Raw genomic sequence first — 21,776 nt, forward strand, 5'->3', positions numbered from 1 at the left:
ATTCTTTGTGTGATTACATTTTTTTAAGATACACAATATTATTGCAGATTTTGGTGCAAGGAAAAAGTCTCAAACTGTTAACTAGCTATCAAGAGATATCTAGAAAGGATCCACCAAACCATTAACGATTTTACTAAATATATCAATATTTTTTATGACTTAGTAACTTTGTAATTTCATTTGTGGCTAAAACTTTGCAACAGAAGGTCTTCACTGTAGTCTGGAAGTTCTGTTTCAGAAAAGCTATTGTATTTCAACTGTATCAGTCTGCTTATTTTGGTACATATCTCTGTCAACTATTTGAAAGAAAAAAATCATTAAAAATTATAGTCATTGATTCCAGTTTCTTTATGATTTGTATTGGTATCTGTAGTGTAACTCTTCTCTATCTTTACTGTCCTAATACCATGTATTAGCTGAGAGGAGGAGTTAATTAAAAATTGTGAACAATTTTTTTCTGATGTGATTTCATTTGCGATCTCAATTTTAAGTGTGATGTTGGCTCTTTGTTTTGTTACTAATACAGTTTAGGATATTTCAATAATATAAATAACATAGTGTCATAAATATTGATTATGGATGGTAAAAGTCCCTTATTCTAATTTTCTTTCTTAGGGTATACTTCAGCTTTCCTTGAGATAAAAATGGATTCAGACTGAAATAATTTAGAAAGGATTTAAGTTTGAAAGTGGACATCAAATATTCTGTCTAAGGCAATTCTTTGGCATGCCTGTGCTTATTTTTCATACTTTGGGATATGTTTAAATACTTCAATTGGCACATTTGTCAAATTTTCATCATTTAATACCTACTTATTTAGACTAGTATCAATTGTCTGGTTGCAGTGACCATAGCATCTACTAAAACAATTATTTGATGAATGATTTTGTACTTCTATCATTAAAGCCTATTAATGATTCTAAAAATTAGACCTACAAAATGAAAAAATGTCTGATGCTCAGTGAGAACAATCAGACCTTATTTAACTTCACACTATCATTATTTGTTTGTTTATAAATCAACACTCCTTCTTTTTAAGTTATTGTTTTTACTTGGACATACACATTCTAAAGCTTATCTATGTAATAATTCTAAACTTGTATTATTTGTGCAGCAGTTGAATACCTGAGTATTAACAATTGCATGTTTATTTTATATATAAAAAAAAAAATATCACTTCATTTCAGGTTCAGATGAAAATGAGGCAACGGAGAACTCTCTGCGAGGTATTGAAGCAGGAAATTTTATAGTTGACTCATCTCCAATATATGGACTGACTTCTTTCCCAAGTGTCAGTGATAGCATAAACAGTTTATCAACTGACAAACTTTCAGAGGAACCTGTGAATTGTCTAATGAGTGAATGGTCAGAGTGGTCACCTTGCAGTGTAACCTGTGGCAGAGGTTACAAGACAAGGGAAAGGCATGTTCTGGTAAGCTATATATTCTTTAGAAAATACATAAACTTCAGTGCTGACTTATGTACATATTTCATTAATAATAACACTATTTTAGTTCTGTGTTTAACTTCATAAAATTAATACTGGTATATTCATCTATAAAGTTGTGAATAAAAGTCATGCATCCATTCATTCACACATGAATGAGAGCCTTCAGGGCTGTGTACTGAGCCACATTATACATGAGCAGGCATTGAGGCATTGTAGACTACTTTTGTAAAGTTGTTGTTGTTGTTGTTGTTGTGGTCTTCAGTCCTGAGACTGGTTTGATGCAGCTCTCCATGCTACTCTATCCTGTGCAAGCTTTTTCATCTCCCAGTACCTACTGCAACCTACATCCTTCTGAATCTGCTTAGTGTATTCATCTCTTGGTCTCCCTCTACGATTTTTACCCTCCACGCTGCCCTCCAATACTAAATTGGTGATCCCTTGATGCCTCAGAACATGTCCTACCAACCGATCCCTTCTTCTGGTCAAGTTGTGCCACAAACTTCTCTTCTCCCCAATCCTATTCAATACTTCCTCATTAGTTATGTGATCTACCCATCTAATCTTCAGCATTCTTCTGTAGCACCACATTTCGAAAGCTTCTATTCTCTTCTTGTCCAAACTACTTATCGTCCATGTTTCACTTCCATACATGGCTACACTCCATACGAATACTTTCAGAAATGACTTCCTGACACTTAAATCAATACTGGATGTTAACAAATTTCTCTTCTTCAGAAACGCTTTCCTTGCCATTGCCAGCCTGCATTTTATGTCCTCTCTACTTCGACCATCATCAGTTATTTTGCTCCCCAAATAGCAAAACTCCTTTACTACTTTAAGTGCCTCATTTCCTAATCTAATTCCCTCAGCATCACCCGACTTAATTCGACTACATTCCATTATCCTTGTTTTGCTTTTGTTGATGTTCATCTTATATCCTCCTTTCAAGACACTGTCCATTCCATTCAACTGCTCTTCCAAGTCCTTTGCTGTCTCTGACAGAATTACAATGTCATCGGCGAACCTTAAAGTTTTTATTTCTTCTCCATGAATTTTAATACCTACTCCGAATTTTTCTTTTGTTTCCTTTACTGCTTGCTCAATATACAGATTGAACAACATCGGGGAGAGGCTACAACCCTGTCTTACTCCCTTCCCAACCACTGCTTCCCTTTCATGTCCCTCGACTCTTATAACTGCCATTTGGTTTCTGTACAAATTGTAAATAGCCTTTCGCTCCCTATATTTTACCCCTGGCATCTTTAGAATTTGAAAGAGAGTATTCCAGTCAACATTGTCAAAAGCTTTCTCTAAGTCCACAAATGCTAGAAACGTAAGTTTGTCTTTCCTTAATCTTTCTTCTAAGATAAGTCGTAAGGTCAGTATTGCCTCACGTGTTCCAGTGTTTCTACGGAATCCAAACTGATCTTCCCCGAGGTTGGCTTCTACTAGTTTTTCCATTCGTCTGTAAATAATTCGCGTTAATATTTTGCAGCTGTGACTTATTAAGCTGATAGTTCGGTAATTTTCACATCTGTCAACACCTGCTTTCTTTGGGATTGGAATTATTATATTCTTCTTGAAGTCTGAGGGTATTTCGCCTGTTTCATACATCTTGCTCACCAGATGGTAGAGTTTTGTCAGGACTGGCTCTCCCACGGCCGTCAGTAGTTCCAATGGAATATTGTCTACTCCGGGGGCCTTGTTTCGACTCAGGTCTTTCAGTGCTCTGTCAAACTCTTCACGCAGTATCATATCTCCCATTTCATCTTCATCTACATCCTCTTCCATTTCCATAATATTGTCCTCAAGTACATCGCCCTTGTATAGACCCTCTATATACTCCTTCCACCTTTCTGCTTTCCCTTCTTTGCTTAGAACTGGGTTTCCGTCTGAGCTCTTGATATTTATACAAGTCGTTCTCTTATCTCCAAAGGTCTCTTTAATTTTCCTGTAGGCGGTATCTATCTTACCCCTAGTGAGATAGGCCTCTACATCCTTACATTTGTCCTCTAGCCATCCCTGCTTAGCCATTTTGCACTTCCTGTCGATCTCATTTTTGAGACGTTTGTATTCCTTTTTGCCTGTTTCACTTACTGCATTTTTATATTTTCTCCTTTCATCTATTAAATTCAATATTTCTTCTGTTACCCAAGGATTTCTACTAGCCCTCGTCTTTTTACCTACTTGATCCTCTGCTGCTTTCACTACTTCATCCCTCAAAGCTACCCATTCTTCTTCTACTGTATTTATTTCCCCCATTCCTGTCAATTGCTCCCTTATGCTCTCCCTGAATCTCTGTACAACCTCTGGTTCTTTTAGTTTATCCAGGTCCCATCTCCTTAAATTCCCACCTTTTTGCAGTTTCTTCAGTTTTAATCTACAGGTCATAACCAATAGATTGTGGTCAGAGTCCACATCTGCCCCTGGAAATGTCTTACAATTTAAAACCTGGTTCCTAAATCTCTGTCTTACCATTATATAATCTATCTGATACCTTTTAGTATCTCCAGGGTTCTTCCATGTATACAACCTTCTTTCATGATTCTTAAACCAAGTGTTAGTTATGATTATGTTGTGCTCTGTGCAAAATTCGACCAGGCGGCTTCCTCTTTCATTTCTGTCCCCCAATCCATATTCACCTACTATGTTTCCTTCTCTCCCTTTTCCTACACTCGAATTCCAGTCACCCATGACTATTAAATTTTCGTCTCCCTTCACAATCTGAATAATTTCTTTTATTTCATCATACATTTCTTCAATTTCTTCGTCATCTGCAGAGCTAGTTGGCATATAAACTTGTACTACTGTAGTAGGCGTGGGCTTCGTATCTATCTTGGCCACAATAATGCGTTCACTATGCTGTTTGTAGTAGCTTACCCGCATTCCTATTTTCCTATTCATTATTAAACCTACTCCTGCATTACCCCTATTTGATTTTGTGTTTATAACCCTGTAGTCACCTGACCAGAAGTCTTGTTCCTCCTGCCACCGAACTTCACTAATTCCCACTATATCTAACTTCAACCTATCCATTTCCCTTTTTAAATTTTCTAACCTACCTGCCCGATTAAGGGATCTGACATTCCACGCTCCGATCCGTAGAACGCCAGTTTTCTTTCTCCTGATAACGACATCCTCTTGAGTAGTCCCCGCCCGGAGATCCGAATGGGGGACTATTTTACCTCCGGAATATTTTACCCAAGAGGACGCCATCATCATGTAATCATACAGTAAAGCTGCATGCCCTCGGGAAAAATTACGGCTGTAGTTTCCCCTTGCTTTCAGCCGTTCGCAGTACCAGCACAGCAAGGCCGTTTTGGTTATTGTTACAAGGCCAGATCAGTCAATCATCCAGACTGTTGCCCTTGCAGCTACTGAAAAGGCTGCTGCCCCTCTTCAGGAACCACACGTTTGTCTGGCCTCTCAACAGATACCCCTCCGTTGTGGTTGTACCTACGGTACGGCTATCTGTATCGCTGAGGCACGCAAGCCTCCCCACCAACGGCAAGGTCCATGGTTCATGGGGTAGTTTTGTAAAGTATACTAACAAAATTACAATGACTGCTAATCTACGTACACTAACAATTACGGGAATTGCTTCTGGATTACATTATGTATGCTAAGAGAAAAACTCTGCTTTTTCTCCTATACTATTCAGCTGCTGGCTTTATCTAACATCTCAGACAAAGCAATTACTTTACACAGACTACTGTCAGCTGCCTGTATACTGGAAAATGGAAGATCTGTTTCATACAAAAATAAAAGTTATGTAAAATTTACTTCTCAAAGTCCAAATATTGTGGTATAAGATTCGACAACAGATAGATCTCAGTGACATTAGATGGCAGTTTCATGAAATGCTTTTGCTGCCTTCCTGTAGACTGATGTCACCGTTGTTTCTTCCAATTACTGAGCAGAGATTTTTTTTCCTTGGAAAAATGTATGACCTTGTTCATTGATTGAGTAAGTTATATAAGCTGGTATTTATTATGTAGACATTAGAGTGAACAAACTAATATTCCAAATATGTTTGATAGATTTTTTCGGAAATACACCAATGAGTGATAGGTATTCTTGCTTATCTCTAAGAAAGGCTAATTTTGAATGTATACTTATAAGAAAGTTACTACGCTGGTGTAATAATGAACTTGATAGCATTAAGGAAAAAGTATTCTTATTGGACAGCACATATGTGTGAGAGTCAATAGGTTGATACACTTTGTAAGCACCACCTACCAGAACCATAAAAAGTTCTACAAAGATAAACTATAATTCTTCTGGCTTTCCCAACAATACGTTGACATATTGGATAATCAGGTCTTCTGTTGGTTCTTCACATCTTTTTTGCTTGATATTTCTATGGTGTGACTCACTGTCTTCTTCAGGTACTCCCTGAGATTGATTCTTGAGTGGATTTTGTCTAGCATTTATGCCTGGATTGTGTTAGTTGCTCTGTTTTTGGACCGAGCCACGTCGGACACTCTGTCTGCACCATGTTAGGCATTCCACCTGTGGTTCACGCCCACCAGAGTTGGCTCTAGTTGCCCTCTCTTTCCACTGATGCTTCAACAGTCATCTGCACTTGGCTTTGTCATCCTCTGGTGTTCTGTCCATCGCCTGAAGCTCCGTATTCAGTCCATGCAGTATTACGTGCTCTGTCCATGGTCCGCACCTGCAAGGAATGGCTCTAGATGTCCTTTCTTGCTGTTGGTGTTCTGATCACCAACTGCATCTGGCTTGACTATCCTCTGATGCTGTGCCCATTGTCTGATGCTCTATTTCATATCGGCACCATGCCAGATGTTCTATCCACCAATAATATTGGTGTCATTGTAGTTTATTGAGTGACAGAGACCCAGGCAGTGCTCTGCTTTTGCTCTGTTGCTGATGTGGTTGCCTGTCTTGAGTTTGGTATGCCTCTGGTGTTCTTCACACCTGATGTTTACCATCCTGGTGGTCTGGCCAGTGTATGACATCCAACACAGGCATCCTATGCTGTAAATATTTGTCTTCCATAGCCCCATGTCATCCCTTACATTCCCCAATAGTGCCTCAATTTTTGTGGTTGCACAAAATGCACCTTTAATGTTCTGCTTTGAGAAAATTCTCTTGATTTTGGTAGAGATCAGTATAGCATATGTAGGTATGCCACCTTCTTTGTCTTTCCTTGTCCATCTTCTAGATGCTTTGGGAGAATGTCAGGGACAAGTTTCTCCTGAATATCCGTTGTTGTTGTGGTCTTCAGTCCTGAGACTGGTTTGATGCAGCTCTCCATGCTACTCTATCCTGTGTAAGCTTCTTTGTCTCCCAGTACCTACCGCAACCTACATCCTTCTGAATCTGCTTAGTGTATTCCTCTCTTGGTCTCCCTCTACGATTTTTACCCTCCACGCTGCCCTCCAATACTAAATTGGTGATCCCTTGATGCCTCAGAACATTTCCAACCAACCGATTCCTTCTTCTAGTCAAGTTTTGCCACAAATTTCTCTTCTCCCCAATCCTATCCAATACTTCCTCATTAGTTATGTGATCTACTCATCTAATCTTCAGCATTCTTCTGTAGTGCCACATTTTGAAAGCTTCTGTTCTCTTCTTGTCCAAACTATTTATCATCCATGTTTCACTTCCATACATGGCTGCACTCCATACAAATACTTTAAGAAATGCCTTCCTGACACTTAAATCTATACTCGATGTTAACAAATTTCTCTTCTTCAGAAACACTTTCCTTGCCATTGCCAGTCTACATTTTATATCCTCTCTACTTCGACCATCATCAGTTATTTTGCTCCCCAAATAGCAAAACTCCTTTACTACTTTAAGTGTCTCATTTCCTAATCTAATTCCCTCAGCATCACCCGACTTAATTCAACTACATTCCATTATCCTCGTTTTGCTTTTGTTGATGTTCATCTTATATCCTCCTTTCAAGACACTATCCATTCTGTCCAACTGCTCTTCCAAGTCCTTTGCTATCTCTGACAGAATTACAATGTCATTGGCGAACCTCAAAGTTTTTATTTCTTCTTCATGGATTTTAATACCTACTCCGAATTTTTCTTTTGTTTCCTTCACTTGTTCAATATACAGATTGAATAACATCGGGGAGAGGCTACAACCCTGTCTCACTCCCTTCCCAACCATTGCTTCCCTTTAATGTCCCTCGACTCTTACAACTGGTTTCTGTACAAATTCTAAATAGCCTTTCGCTCCCTGCATTTTACCCCTGCCACCTTTAGAATTTGAAAGAGAGTATTCCAGTCAACATTGTCAAATCTTTCTCTAAGTCTACAAATGCTAGAAATGTAGGTTTGTTTTTCCTTAATCTACTGTATTTACTCGAATCTAAGCCGCACTTTTTTTCCGGTTTTTGTAATCCAAAAAACCGCCTGCGGGTTAGAATCAAGTACAAAGTAAGCGGAAGTTCTGAAAAATGTTGAGAGGTGCTGCCACAACTAACTTCTGTCGTCAAATATATGTAGCGCTATGCAGGCATGCTTCGCAGGCACAAAGACAAATACTGGCACCAAAACCTCTGCGTCAGTAAATAAATAAAAAAAAGGTGGAAGACGAGCTTTTTTTTCTCCGCCCCGAGTTTCGACCACTGCATTTTCATACATTATCCAACGAAGTAAATACAAATTCCGTATTGTTCCTCAACGAACGTAGCAGCATTTCAATGTACTACGAAAATCCAACTGGCAAGACTGTTTGGGATATTTGTCAATATGGCCAACTCTGCTTTCTGAATTTTTTCCTAACTGTGAGAAGAAATGGCTGCTAATAGGAACTTTTATGAATTGTGAATCACATACAGTATTCTCTTCACCATAAGAATAATATGAATATAAACATTTTGCCATGTATTCTTTCGTGTTTGCTGCTATCTCATTTAAATCCTGTCCGCCTAATAAACTACGAAACTAGAGTGAGACAACAGCAGACGCGGAAGAATATACGTACCAAGTCATGTTTATATTCGTATTATTCTTATGCCTAATAGTGATACAGTCAGAAATGAAGCACGGCAATTGACTAGATTTTTAAATCTAAGATGACTCTAATTTCTGTGCATAATGTAATTTACTAAAGAGGCGTCTGCAAAGATTTTCAAACGGAAAAATTTTTCGCTAAATTCTCGTTCAGAACATCTTCTATCATACGCAGTCTATTATTTGGTTCTTGTTGATCATTATCAAAGAAAGCAGCAGTGTAAGTAGCAACGAATAGCAGTCTCTTGCCATTGTTTCGCTAATGAGACGATTCTTCTCTTTGTTTTTTTTTAATAGTAAGCAGCGGTAGCGTGCACAAAAGCAAGCCATGCCGCGAGCGGCAACAGGCCATAAACCCTCATTTTCAGAATGCGACAAACAATGCATGACACAGTACAGTAATGCATTTCCAGCTTTGAGTGACGGAAACACCTTTAACAAAGAGAACTGCACTTGTCAGATCAAAGAAAAATAAGCAATCAATTCAAATCAGACGAAGCACGTGAAAAAGGAAGGATACCCGTGTAAAAATGGTTGGAGTGCCTGACGCATAACAACGGCTACCTGGTAAAGCTTAACTGCTAAGCTTACGACTCGAACCAAACTACTACAGCTGTATTGTCATTCATTCAACCTAAATTGTGTCTCATATTACCATGGACCAACTTTGTTTCGATTTGGAAGTGCGGCCTAAAACCTTTCTCTCCCCTTGAATTTCGAGTCTCAGATTTCAGATGTGGCTTAGATTCGGAAAATTTTTTTTCCTCGATTTCGAGTCTCATTTTTCAGGTACGGCTTAGATTTGAGTGCGACTTAAATTCAAGTAAATACGGTAGCTTCTAAGATAAGTCGTAGGGTCAATATTGCCTCACATGTTCCGAAATTTCTGCGGAATCCAAACTGATCTTCCCCGAGGTCGGCTTCTACTTGTTTTTCCATTCGTCTGTAAAGAATTCGCGTTAATATGTTGCAGCTGTGACTTATTAAACTTATAGCTTGGTAATTTTCACATCTGTCAACACCTGCTTTCTTTGGGATTGGAATTATTATATTCTTCTTGAAGTCTGAAGGTATTTCGCCTGTCTCATACATCTTGCTCGCTAGATGGTAGAGTTTTGTTAGGCCTGGCTCTCCCAAGGCTGTCAGTAGTTCTAATGGAATGTTGTCTACTCCTGGGGCCTTGTTTCGACTCAGGTCTTTCAGTGCTCTGTCAAACTCTTCACGTAGTATCATATCTCCCATTTCATCTTCATCTACATCCTCTTCCATTTCCATAATATTGTCCTCAAGTACATCACCCTTGTATAGACCCTCTATATACTCCTTCCACCTTTCTGCTTTCCCTTCTTTGCTTAGAACTGGGTTTCCATCTGAGCTCTTGATATTCATATAAGTGGTTCTCTTTTCTCCAAAGGTCTCTTTAATTATCCTATAGGCAGTATCTATCTTACCCCTAGTGAGATAAGCCTCTACATTTGTCCTCTAGCCATCCCCACTTAGCCATTTTGCACTTCCTGTCGATCTCATTTTTGAGATATTTGTATTCCTTTTTGCCTGCTTCATTTACTGCATTTTTATATTTTCTCCTTTCATCAATTAAATTCAATATTTCTTCTGTTACCAAAGGATTTCTACTAGCCTTTGTCTTTTTACCTACTTGATCCTCTGCTGCCTTCACTACTTCAGCCCTCAAAGCTACCCATTCTTCTTCTACTGTATTTCTTTCCCCCATTCCTGTCAATTTTTCCCTTATGCTCTCCGTAAAACTCTGAACAACCTCTGGTTTAGTCAGTTTATCCAGGTCCCATCTCCTTAAATTCCCAGCTTTTTGCAGTTTCTTCAGTTTTAATCTACAGTTCATAACCAATAGATTGTGGTCAGAGTCCACATCTGCCCCTGGAAATGTCTTACAATTTAAAACCTGGTTCCTAAATCTCTGTCTTACCATTATATAAACTATCTGAAACCTGTCAGTATCTCCAGGCTTCTTCCATGTATACAATCTTCTTTTATGATTCTTGAACCAAGTGTTAGCTATGATTAAGTTGTGCCCTGTGGAAAACTCTACCAGGCAGCTTCCTCTTTCATTTCTTAGCCCCAATCCATATTCACATACTACATTTCCTTCTCTCCCTTTTCCTACTGCCGAATTCCAGTCACCCTTGACTATTAAATTTTCGTCTCCCTTCACTATCTGAATAATTTCTTTTATTTCATCATACATTTCTTCAATTTCTTTGTCATCTGCAGAGCTAGTGGGCATATAAACTTGTACTACAGTAGTAGGTGTGGGCTTCATATCTATCTTGGCCACAATAATGCGTTCACTATGTTGTTTGTAGCAGCTTACCCGCATTCCTATTTTCCTATTCATTATTAAACCTACTCCTGCATTACCCCTGTTTGATTTTGTGCTTATAACCCTGTAGTCACCTGAACAGAAGTCTTGTTCCTCCTGCCACCAAACTTCACTAATTCCTACTATATCCAACTTTAACCTATCCATTTCCCTTTTCAAATTTTCTAACCTACCGGCCCGATTATGGGATCTGACATTCCACACTCCGATCCGTAGAACACCAGTTTTCTTTCTCGTGATGAGGACATCCTCTTGAGTAGTCCCCACCTGGAGATCTGAATGGGGGACTATTTTACTCCGGAATATTTCACCCAAGAGGACGCCATCATCATTTAACCGTACAGTAAAGCTGCATGCCCTCAGGAAAAATTACGGCTGTAGTTTCCCCTTGCTTTCAGCCATTTGCAGTACCAGCACAGCAAGGCCATTTTGGTTAGTGTTACAAGGCCAGAACAGTCAATCATCCAGACTGTTGCCCCTGCAACTACTGAAAAGGCTGCTGCCCCTCTTCAGGAACCACACATTTGTCTGGCCTGTCAACAGATACCCCTCTGTTGTGGTTGCACCTATGGTACGGCTATCTGTATCGCTGAGGCATGCAAGTCTCCCCACCAACGGCAAGGTCCATGGTTCATGGGGAAGGCCTGAATATCTATGGAAGAGTATTCATTTTTGCAGAATACCAATTGTAAGTATTCTGTTTTCACTGCCGAACTGTCAGGATCTGAAAGGGTCTGTGCCCAACAGACTAGGATTTTGAGCACTTTGTTCATCTGTGCTGGTTGGTGGCAACTATTAGCTTGTAGAGATAAGCCAGAGTAAGTAGGTTTGTGGTACACACTACGCCAAAAGGTCCCATCTGCCTTCCTCTTGACTAGTACATCCAGGAGTGGGAATAGTCAGTCCTTCTCCAGTTCCATTGTGCATTTTATTTTAGGGTGGTGTGAATTCAGATGTTCTAGGAAAACATTGAGCTTCTCCCTGCCATGGGATGATATGACAAAGGTCTCATTCACATACCTAAAAAAAAAATTGTGTTTATATGTAGCCGAAAAAGAGCCACTTCTTCAAATCTTTCCTTAAACAGCTTGGCCACTACTGGTAATAGAGGGCACCCATCCCTGCCCCTTCTGTTTGCTCATAAAATTGACTCCCATATAGGAAACATGTTGAGGTCAATGTGTGCCTGAACAAGTCCAGGAGGGCCCCATCGAAATTTTTCCCATTAATACTGAGTGAATTATTCAGTGACTGTAAAAAGTCCTCTGAGTTCTGAATATGATATACACATTTACCCACATGTGGTGAAAGTATCTTTTTCATGTACACTCTTTGACATAAAACTTGACCGGCGGCCGGCCGCTTCAGAGGCTAAGTCCGCGCCGATCGCGACATGGGACAAAAAAACTGGCCAACTTGCTAATTCTCTAAGTCTGGTTATCTGCACAATCTGGCAACACTGTAGACTGCGGCACTTCCTGGAGGAAAACTTGTCCCATGATAGAGAAACGCTAGGCTGATTACGCCTGTGGTCTAGCGGTAGCGTGCGTTGTTTCTGTTCATAATGTCAGTGGATCGAGAGCAGGTGGTATAAAATATTTTTATAGCCTCTTCTGTCTGAATGCTGAAGACGTGAATGTAATGGTAGCGCAGATTCAATCTATTTCGCTTTGTGACACACCGATATCAAAATTTTATCCAGTAACGATTTTGCGGCAGATTTCCTGCAGACTGTCCTCCTCTGGACGCCGTATGCGGCAAAGCTCCGGGATCCATTTGCTGGCTACTGGCAGCGGCCGTGGCGACAGCAGCGGTGCTGCACTCCCCCGTTCTTTATCGAAAGCGCCTGCTACCGCTCATCGCTTTTGATGATTTAAAACGCTTTATTATTAAATGTTGCTCCACAGAAAATTTCTACAATTTCCGTTCACGCTCAAAAGCAACGGAGACAGACGCCCTGATTAGTAGGCGGGTATTATATTACATTAATCGGCAAGAGCTGAGTATGGCCCGAAATTAATTTTATAGACTGGGACGAAATTAAACCACCTCACTACATTCGATGAATTTATAAATGCTTCATACCTCGTTTCTTTTCCTTTCAAACTCAATTATTTGTGCAACTTTTGGTCAATGTTTGGATGTTTTCGTCAAGCCAGAGTGAGCGTCTGTGGTGTAAAGTGTATTACAGTTCTTGTTTCATTCCTTATGGTAAGTCTATGCGATAAACTGTGTGAATACCTTGCAATGCATGCTCTGTAGCAGTGCAGGAACACTGCACATTTGGAGTTCCATGTATGGGTTCATGAAGTATTTATTGTTGATCGGAAGTGATAGTTAAGGTCATCAGATTTAAACCAGAAAAATTTGTCGTTTTGAAGGTTTCAGAGAACGGAAAGGAATTGCTAACGCCGGTGTTAGAAAACGTCTACAGTTAAATGCTATTGCAAAAATTTAGAAGAAGGGAACTACATTAATGAACATGTGCACTTCATAAACAGCCTTCTGACATGTTAGACCTATATGACGAACAAAGCTCAAATTTATATCGTTGACAGTCGGTTTGAATCTTTTCAGGGTCTATTTTACAGTGAAGCACTTTGGAATTCGCAAAGCAGAAATCCATGATATTAACTTAATTTACTAAGTCGAAATCGGACGAAGATTGATGTTTAAAGGCATTCTTCAGATTTCGCATAAGAAATTTTTACTAGCAGTTTGCAACTCCATTAATTAAAATGGAAAATAAAAGGTTGTACTCAGCGGCTTCTACCGTGATTCGAACTGCTATGTCTTATAGTACAAGCACTGCAACGCACAAGGGAACCTCTGAGCTAACGACACACTGGCGGCCAGAGGCGGAATATAGTCACTGCGATGTTGCCTGAGCCTCAAAACGCAACCTTAAACACACGAACAGAGGAGGTGGAGATTACTGTTTTAACGTCCCGTCGACAACGATGTCATTAGAGACGGAGCACAAGCTCGGATTAGGGAAGGATGGGGAAGGAAATCGGCCGTGCCCTTCCTAAGGAACCATCCCGGCATTTGCCTGAAGCGATTTAGGGAAATCATTGAAAACCTAAATCAGGATGGCCGGGCGCGGGATTGCACCGTCGTCCTCCCGAATGCACACACAAACAGGTGTTACTTATGTGAAGAACGCCATTCTTGGAGTCCAGAAATTAAATATACTTTCTAATTGTGTCATCTTGCAGTGGATTATATCGTATGAGTCTTCGATGTGGAAAACGAATGTCAAGTGAATTTAGCGAGGTAACACCGACCTACACCCGGAAGTAAATGCACTATCAGAGTGTTGACAAATACTTGCTACGACGCTGCCATTTCTAGGCTCTCTGACGAGGCAGCTCTTCAGCGAAATGCTTGCCGTGATTCTCCGATACGGTTCTTCAGAGTGGAGACGCGCGCGCACGTTTGGTTTTTATGCGGCGTTCTCCCCTGATGGTTTCTGACGTCGCCTTCTGGGCTATGTATACATATGAGACATTCAATTATCATTAATCCAGAATGATACAAGTTTCAGCTTCCGGCGTGGAAGAAGGCTGTTGACGCCGACATTATATCATTTCAACGTAGGGAAAGCAAAATGGATCATTCAATGTTTCTCATTCAACATAAAGCATGTGAGATAATTTTCCGTAACGTTCATAATCATCTAAAAATACAAACGAAGTAAAAATACACCGGAAGCTTATTCGAATTGAATATAACGCTTTGCACCTCGATGTCGAATTTGTCCACTTGCAGTCTTTTGCAGCATACACATAGAATGTCATGATTACCACGAGAATGAAGAAATATGTCGGTAAGGATGGAAGCAAGAAGAGACGCAGTCAACAAATATTCTATTCCTCATGGCATTCATTTCATTTGACACGTAAGAAGAGGTAAAGCGGGAATTTACTTTCGTTAACACGAAAGATATGCCGCACATATTGATAACGAGGAAGTCTGCGTCTTCATACGTTTCCTCCTTGAAATCTGTATGCTCTATTATATACTAAGTAGCCCGATCATTGTTTCAGTAATGTTACCCTCTTGTTTGACCCCGTAACGATGAACAGATTCCAAATGCATGTCTCCCTTCCTGGGTTGTTTTTTGTGTTTTATTGCTTGGAATTCCTGAAGCAGAGCACTGTGCCTTCCCCCCTCGTGGGTTAGGTCTCAAAACTAAACCGCTTGGTATCCAATGGCATAATTTATTCAGACAGCATCAGCATAAGACTATCAAACAAAGCCTTCCATTTACAGTTGCAGCACTCTAACCAGCACTGACCAAAGTGTAATCCACGGTCATGGTCCTAAATTACCAGCTGTCTGCTACTGTGGCAAAGTCCTTACTACACTGTCGATTCCGCAGCACCATTTTATCTGGTAACACTGTGTAGTTGCACAGTTGTGCTACCAGGTCTGTCCTCACACTGTCAACTTTATGTATCTCACTTCTCCTGTAGCGTAGATCACGAGGAGCCGAAGTAAATGAGTGTATTCTGCATGACGTAACATTCAGTATTCCCTTCTTTCATAGCCACTTTTCATGTGCATCGATACCAAATAGGAATGCGAAAACTCTTGCGAGTGAGAGAATGACAATAACAATCGTAACAAGAACAAGCAAATAATGAATGATGTTTATTCCAACGCAGAACGAGAATGGCTTTAAATATAAAAATCTGTATCTATATCTATATCCATATCTATTGATCTTTGAGTTGGCACAATGCAAATATATTCTTAGCATTTAGTTACTGAATTTAGTTCTGGATGTTTGCAGAGAAAAGGAAAAGTCGGTACTTCTCGCTAGTGTAATATAATGTGAACCAGCAACTACCCTTTCCTTAGAACACGACTCAAGCAGGTCCTCAAGTAGGTAGCAAGGCACTGCTGCATTCTGTTCCCTGACATTGCTCTGATGACGGTTAATGCAGATAGTTCCGATTATGAAATACAAAACGTATTGCAGGTTAGTTCCTAGGATAGTAACATTAAATTTGCGTTGTAGGCGGCACATGAACGTGACGACTATCCATATTACTCATCAATATAAAAAGACAATATTTAGGGAATTTAGCAGGATTACTCAAAATGAATTCTGAAATTGGGTGACTGACTGCACAGGTGCTAAACGTCGTCAAGAGTATACGATGTCCTAATCGCATTAGGAATATGAAGATCGTCTTCGACAGCTCTCAACTTTCACATTGCTATCTCCACCCTACTCCAGACAGCCCTCGGTGGAGTTGTACTACGTTGCCGATGTTATGGAAGGCCTTCAAACCGACAACAGATCACATATTGAAAAATACAAGCGAATTCTCTTGCAGCGTAAGCTTATTGTAACTAATCTAAAAATTATTGGAGAGGAACATTGTCCTATTCAAAAAAAGTAAAATGTTACACACTGTTGACGTCAAACGGACATTATCTATGTCCTGTCTTGTGTCCTACTCATGTATAATATCAAGTGTACTATGAAAATGATTATATATAATGGATGATAGGGTAATGCATTGATACCAGATGGTGGGGGCCGGCCTGTGTGGCCGTGCGGTTCTAGGCGCTTCAGTCTGGAACCGCGTGACCGCTACGGTCGCAGGTTCGAATCCTGCCTCGGGCATGGATGTGAGTGATGTCCTTAGGTTAGTTTGGTTTAAGTAGTTCTAAGTTCTAGGGGACTGATGACCTTAGAAGTTAAGTCCCATAGTGCTCAGAGCCATTTGAACCATTTGAACTATTTAACACAAAATGACATTAAAAATTAAAGTTATTCACGAGCAGCTAGTTGAGAATATGTATGAACATTAAATGACACGACGAACTGAAATAATATGACGAAGAGTTCAGCGCTCACTGGGAATAGAGCCCCACACATATCGTTGTTGACTACACACAAAGAGACGTCAGCTACCGAATTTTTCTCCACCAGCTGCTCAGAATAGCATCTTGAACTTACAGTCATCTCGCAAATAGTTCTGTGTCTCACTGGGAGTTAAAAACGTCAGATATCGTTAGTGTTGACAACGAATGAAAATACATTAAAAATCAAAATTATTATCCACCAGCAGATAGGTGTTCTCATGATAGAGCTTGATAATACATAATTAAATCTTTAGTGCCGGGCCAGGATTCGATCCCATTCACGCGTAATATGTGAAGGTGTTGAGGAATCTGCAGTTTTGAACAAACAACAAATTGTAGCCGAGCTGTATTGCCACGAAGGGATCAAATTCCGCGTTAAGGGCGGTCTGAGTTGCATTCCCAGTTTAGAACCAATTTTATCGACATACAGAAGCTCAAATAAAAGATGGAATAAGTGTCCTGTGACCATACATAGCGTTTGTGTCGTCACTTGAAATAAATAACTAGTATAAGAAAGGTTACTGGTGATAGAGTTTCTACATGTCGCCACTCCAGACTTTATTGTGGTTCAACCTACCGCCTACTTGGTAAAGAAGGAATATCATCTTTAATGTGAATTTTCAGACCACGCAGCCATTATATCTCCTCACTTGGTGTAGCCAGGAGAGAATGGAATCTGTCTCTCCCTATCTAAAATCATTGACGGAAGTGGGAATCGAACCCAGACCATAGGTATAACAACCTACCATCCGTCCAACAGACCACGAAATCCTCTTCTCTGCGAGTCATTTTTCTATCGTAACGCAGTTGCGCCACACTGGATGAGAATTCTGACACACAGGCTCCCTGTAGTAATTTGCAGCATGCTCAGTAAATTCATTTACTTGGCTGACCGAATCACCATGAACTAGCTGCCTCGGCTACCCAGTGCATACATTCGACTATTTTGTAATCACAGAAATAAAATCACGTAACTGCCACCTACACACAACTGCCAACAGTGTAGGATGCAGAAGTTTAAATAGGAAGAGTTCCTTTCCACTTGAGCTATTCTATTGCGCTATCTGTTACTAGAAAACGTCGTTCAGTCCAAAAGAAAAGCTGTAACTGTTTGTCTCTCAGAAGTCAAGACCTGGCCATATGCATAATCTCACAGTGCTGTGGAATCCAAAAGTTCTGGAGGAATAGTTACCGAGCTCTGGAGCTGCTGTAGCTACGTGTCAGCTTGTAGCATAGATAAGATGTCGCGAGTTCAAATACATTCAGTGCTACATTTTTTAAAATTCTGCTCTCTGCTGAAGGTATCAATCTAATGGAACTTTGAACATAATTCCCTTCACTTCTCAACCCAAAGTAGTCGCATGTGGAAAAAGGGCTAACTACTGTGACATTTTGTTCTATTCAGGTTTAATAGACAGCAGGCAGCAGATGCATCTCGAAGATGTGCAGGGAGAGCGCATCGTGCCATAATATGTCAGAAAAGTATTTTCTATATTAGCCGTCGTGTGGTAGTGATATTTTATTCTTCTTCAAACTTTGTTTGACAGCTTTAACTCAGAACAAGTTTTCTACATGCATGTAATCAATAAGCTGCATGTGCATTGTCAGACTGTCATAGGTAACATCTGAGAATTCGCATATATCGTTGATGATTAATTTCTCTCTCATGTTTACTATTGTTTTAACAACACTAAAGGAAACCTTACGAAAATTGTGCACTGTATTATAAGAAATGAAATAAAACTAACCATGGTAACCTTACGACGAAAGTATCTGTAAACAAGCATGCCTCTATCGACACGAGTTAGTAAAATACTACTCACTTAGATTTTGATTGGGTCTGTGTTTAATTGGTATGCTGTGTCATACTCAAGAGGTATGCAAATGTGGCATTTCATAAATATAGTTACGTATTCCTAGAAACCCAAAATTCGCTTGTCAGCAGCGGAAAGAGGCGTTACCTGTTGTGCAGCATTGTAAGTTTTTCAACATTGCACTATGAGCTGAAAGCATTTTCTTGCGATTTCCTTATTGATGTTTGATCTGACCGCTTGTAGCTCTTTCACAGAAGGGATAAAAACGTTACAGTCAGTGAGACTGGATCTGCGAACCGTAACAGACACTTTTTCACAGCTCAGCACGTTACCACAGAGCTGGTGAGGAGGTATGGGTCTTAGCTTCCTATTACGACGGCAATAGTAACTAGAACTCGTAAACCGCTATTTGAATGTCGAGATTAGTTGCGGTTTCCACCTGCAACGACTTTCCTGGGCTGGAAACCGTAAATTTTCAATCTTTTGTTACCCTGCAAGCGATAATAACTCGGATTATTCAATGGAAATGACAGGTAAAATCAAGTGAACTTTGAGGCTTAATTCCGTGCACACCAGGAAGTAACTCGTCGATCACAGGGTTGCCAAACATACGTTGCCTTGTTGCCAAATCTCAGTTACAGTACCAGCAGGAAGAAGACGAACCGATGTGATCCTACAGCGGTCTGGGAAGTGACCATAGCTGGTGTCTCCAAGTCACGGCTGCTACGGCCTGGAATACGTAATGCGTCTGATTCGCTTTCTGTAACTAGGTTTAGGGACTGGAGCGTAGTTACTGATAATACTCAGAACTGACTGCAAACTGAGCATCATAAATCAATAACTCTCATTGTTGTTTTTATATTTCTTTCGTAAGTGTACTCAAAACTAAGAAAGTCATTCACAGGCGTTTTCGTGCCTCGCCGATAGTCGAGCACAACATACAAATAAAAATAAAAAAGAATGTGTGTGTGTGTGTGTGTGTGTGTGTGTGTGTGTGTGTTTGTGAGAGAGAGAGAGAGAGAGAGAGAGAGAGAGAGAGAGAGAGAGAGAGAGAGAAATAAAAAGCAATGAGAGAGAGTGTAAAAAATTGTTGTAAAGAAATTGAATCAAGGTATTTAAAGAAATCTTTCATTAAAATGACACGTTCCATATCATTACGAAATGTCGTATTCATGATCTATGGAACAAGAGTTAATCTAATGTAATCTAATCTAATCTAATCACATCATATTGATGATTAGCCATGAAGAGTCATTAATTACCGAAATTTTGGCCAATACCAGTAACCAAATCTAAACTTGAAAATAAAAGACGACAATTTTTGTAATAAACCGTGACTCCTATCAAGACCCTTTCGTCCCTGTTATCGAACCACGAAAGATGTCTGATATACCTCCATTCTGAAGTAACAAAGTGTGCATGCATTTAAAGATGAAGTGCATGATGTGAAGTTCTGTGACGGAGATACGAACCCAACACGTAATCCGATTGTTAACTAAGAAAAATCAAATGTTACGTATCGGTTTTTCTTACGAGCCGCTAGGTGTCTGAATCTAAAATAAGGATACAAACTTTTGTGCCTAAGCGACAATCGAACTGCACACCTACCGTGCATCCACGAATATAGCTTAAGTTTCAGTTGCTTACTCATGAACAGTAAGATGTGTGCGTGTTTGACCAGAAATAATGACACCTGTTGCCATTGTTGGAAACACATGAACAGACATTGAAATTGTGCATTAATTTTCACTAGCAGGTGGGTGTGCACTTGATAAAGCTAGAAATGAAATTATGAATATTTTTGTAGTGGATCAGGTTTCAGACCCACATACTTACCTTTGGAGGAGACCTAGAGAAGATTGCAGTCTTGGGAAAAGGAACGAAATGACTGAACTATACTGTTCCGAGAGATTCAGATCCTCGAAAGAGGAGATACGAATTCGAATCACAGTCCAGCACCAAATTTTTAAACGTCTCTAGTTCAATCAAGTACAAGTAAAATAAGAGCCCTGTCCCTTTAAATGGCTATCGGTTCATCAAATAAAATAAAATTTTCTAATGTAAGTAAGCTTACTGGCGACTGTATTTCTGTTTACCATGACTTCCGCTGTGTCATTTCCCAACGTAAACCGGCTCTGCCCAGTTGGTAATGAAGGAACGTGATGTTAAATGCAGATTCTGGATTATAATGTCTTTCTGTTGAGGTTACCAGAGGTAAAATAAATCTGTTTGTGTCTCTTAAAAGTAAATGCCTGAACCCACGCATTGCACCTGTGATAGCTCGTTCCACCATACCATTGTGACCACATTACCCAGCCCCAAGAGTGTGCTGTAACGGATGATGTGCTTAGCTTACAAAATTAGTCACGGTGGAAAAAATGCGAGTCTATTAAATAGTCGAGTAGAAGCAAGCTTCTGACGCAGAGATTATGCTATTCTCATGTCATCAGGATGTAAAGACTCTTCTAGGCATCATAGGCTGGATGTGAAGCCATTTTGATTTTTCACAAATTCAGCAAATTTCTTAGTTCGAGAAAATCCACTGTGAAGTGTGAAGTTGCCAGATAATTCGATTATTACTGTTATTATTAATATCATTTTATTCATACCGCTGCTGTAACACAAGTGCTTGAACATCATTTAATGCCTTTTGGTCACTATAGATGTAGTTTCTCATGAACAGGTTCTTTCCCTGTCTACGGAATCCTTTTCATGTTAATATCAAACACCAGCAATTACTCGTAGATTACTTTAAAACTAAAGTAATTGACGAAGACGTTACTTCGTAACAAAAACGCACTGCCTTTCTTCACTTACTTTTGCCTAGAAATGGTTATCGAGTACTGACAAACCAAAAGGCAAGAGATCTTACTGCCTTCCGATATACGTTGCTGTTAGTTCTTCCACATGATTTGGTCGACATGACCTGTTTCAAGTTGTGTATGACAGACAGTGTTTTAGAAAATCTATTGTTTCCCTTTGAAATAAACAGAAGTATTTTCATCCTAAGCTGCCCAAGTACAAAATTTTCGCAATATTAGTTCAAATTTAATATTCGCTTCTATAATGTAGGAAAGTATTTCACAGTCGCAAAACTCGCATCCGAAACGTTGACCTTACACTTAGTCGCTGACCATAAATTCTAGCTCAGAGTGACACCAGTTTAAATAACCTAATGTAGTGAAGACTGTTTGCCAGTGCTCTTTCTCACCGGAAAATACGCAATTCACTCATTTGACTCCATAAGTACACTGTAACAGTAATTTCTGTGTGAA

At 39.8% G+C, this 21,776-nt stretch overlaps 1 protein-coding gene across 1 annotated transcript in view; it reads left to right on the forward strand.

Moving 5' to 3' along the window:
• The window catches only part of LOC124788945 (spondin-1-like), a 643,244-nt gene that overhangs the window by 554,334 nt on the left and 67,134 nt on the right, over positions 1-21,776 (forward strand). Inside the window, exon 14 of the mRNA XM_047256231.1 lies at positions 1,188-1,432. Coding sequence (XP_047112187.1) covers positions 1,188-1,432 — 245 coding nt within the window. The remainder of the gene's footprint in view (positions 1-1,187; positions 1,433-21,776) is intronic.

This window comes from Schistocerca piceifrons, chromosome 3 (genome assembly GCF_021461385.2).
Source record: "Schistocerca piceifrons isolate TAMUIC-IGC-003096 chromosome 3, iqSchPice1.1, whole genome shotgun sequence".
NCBI lineage: Eukaryota > Metazoa > Arthropoda > Insecta > Orthoptera > Acrididae > Schistocerca > Schistocerca piceifrons.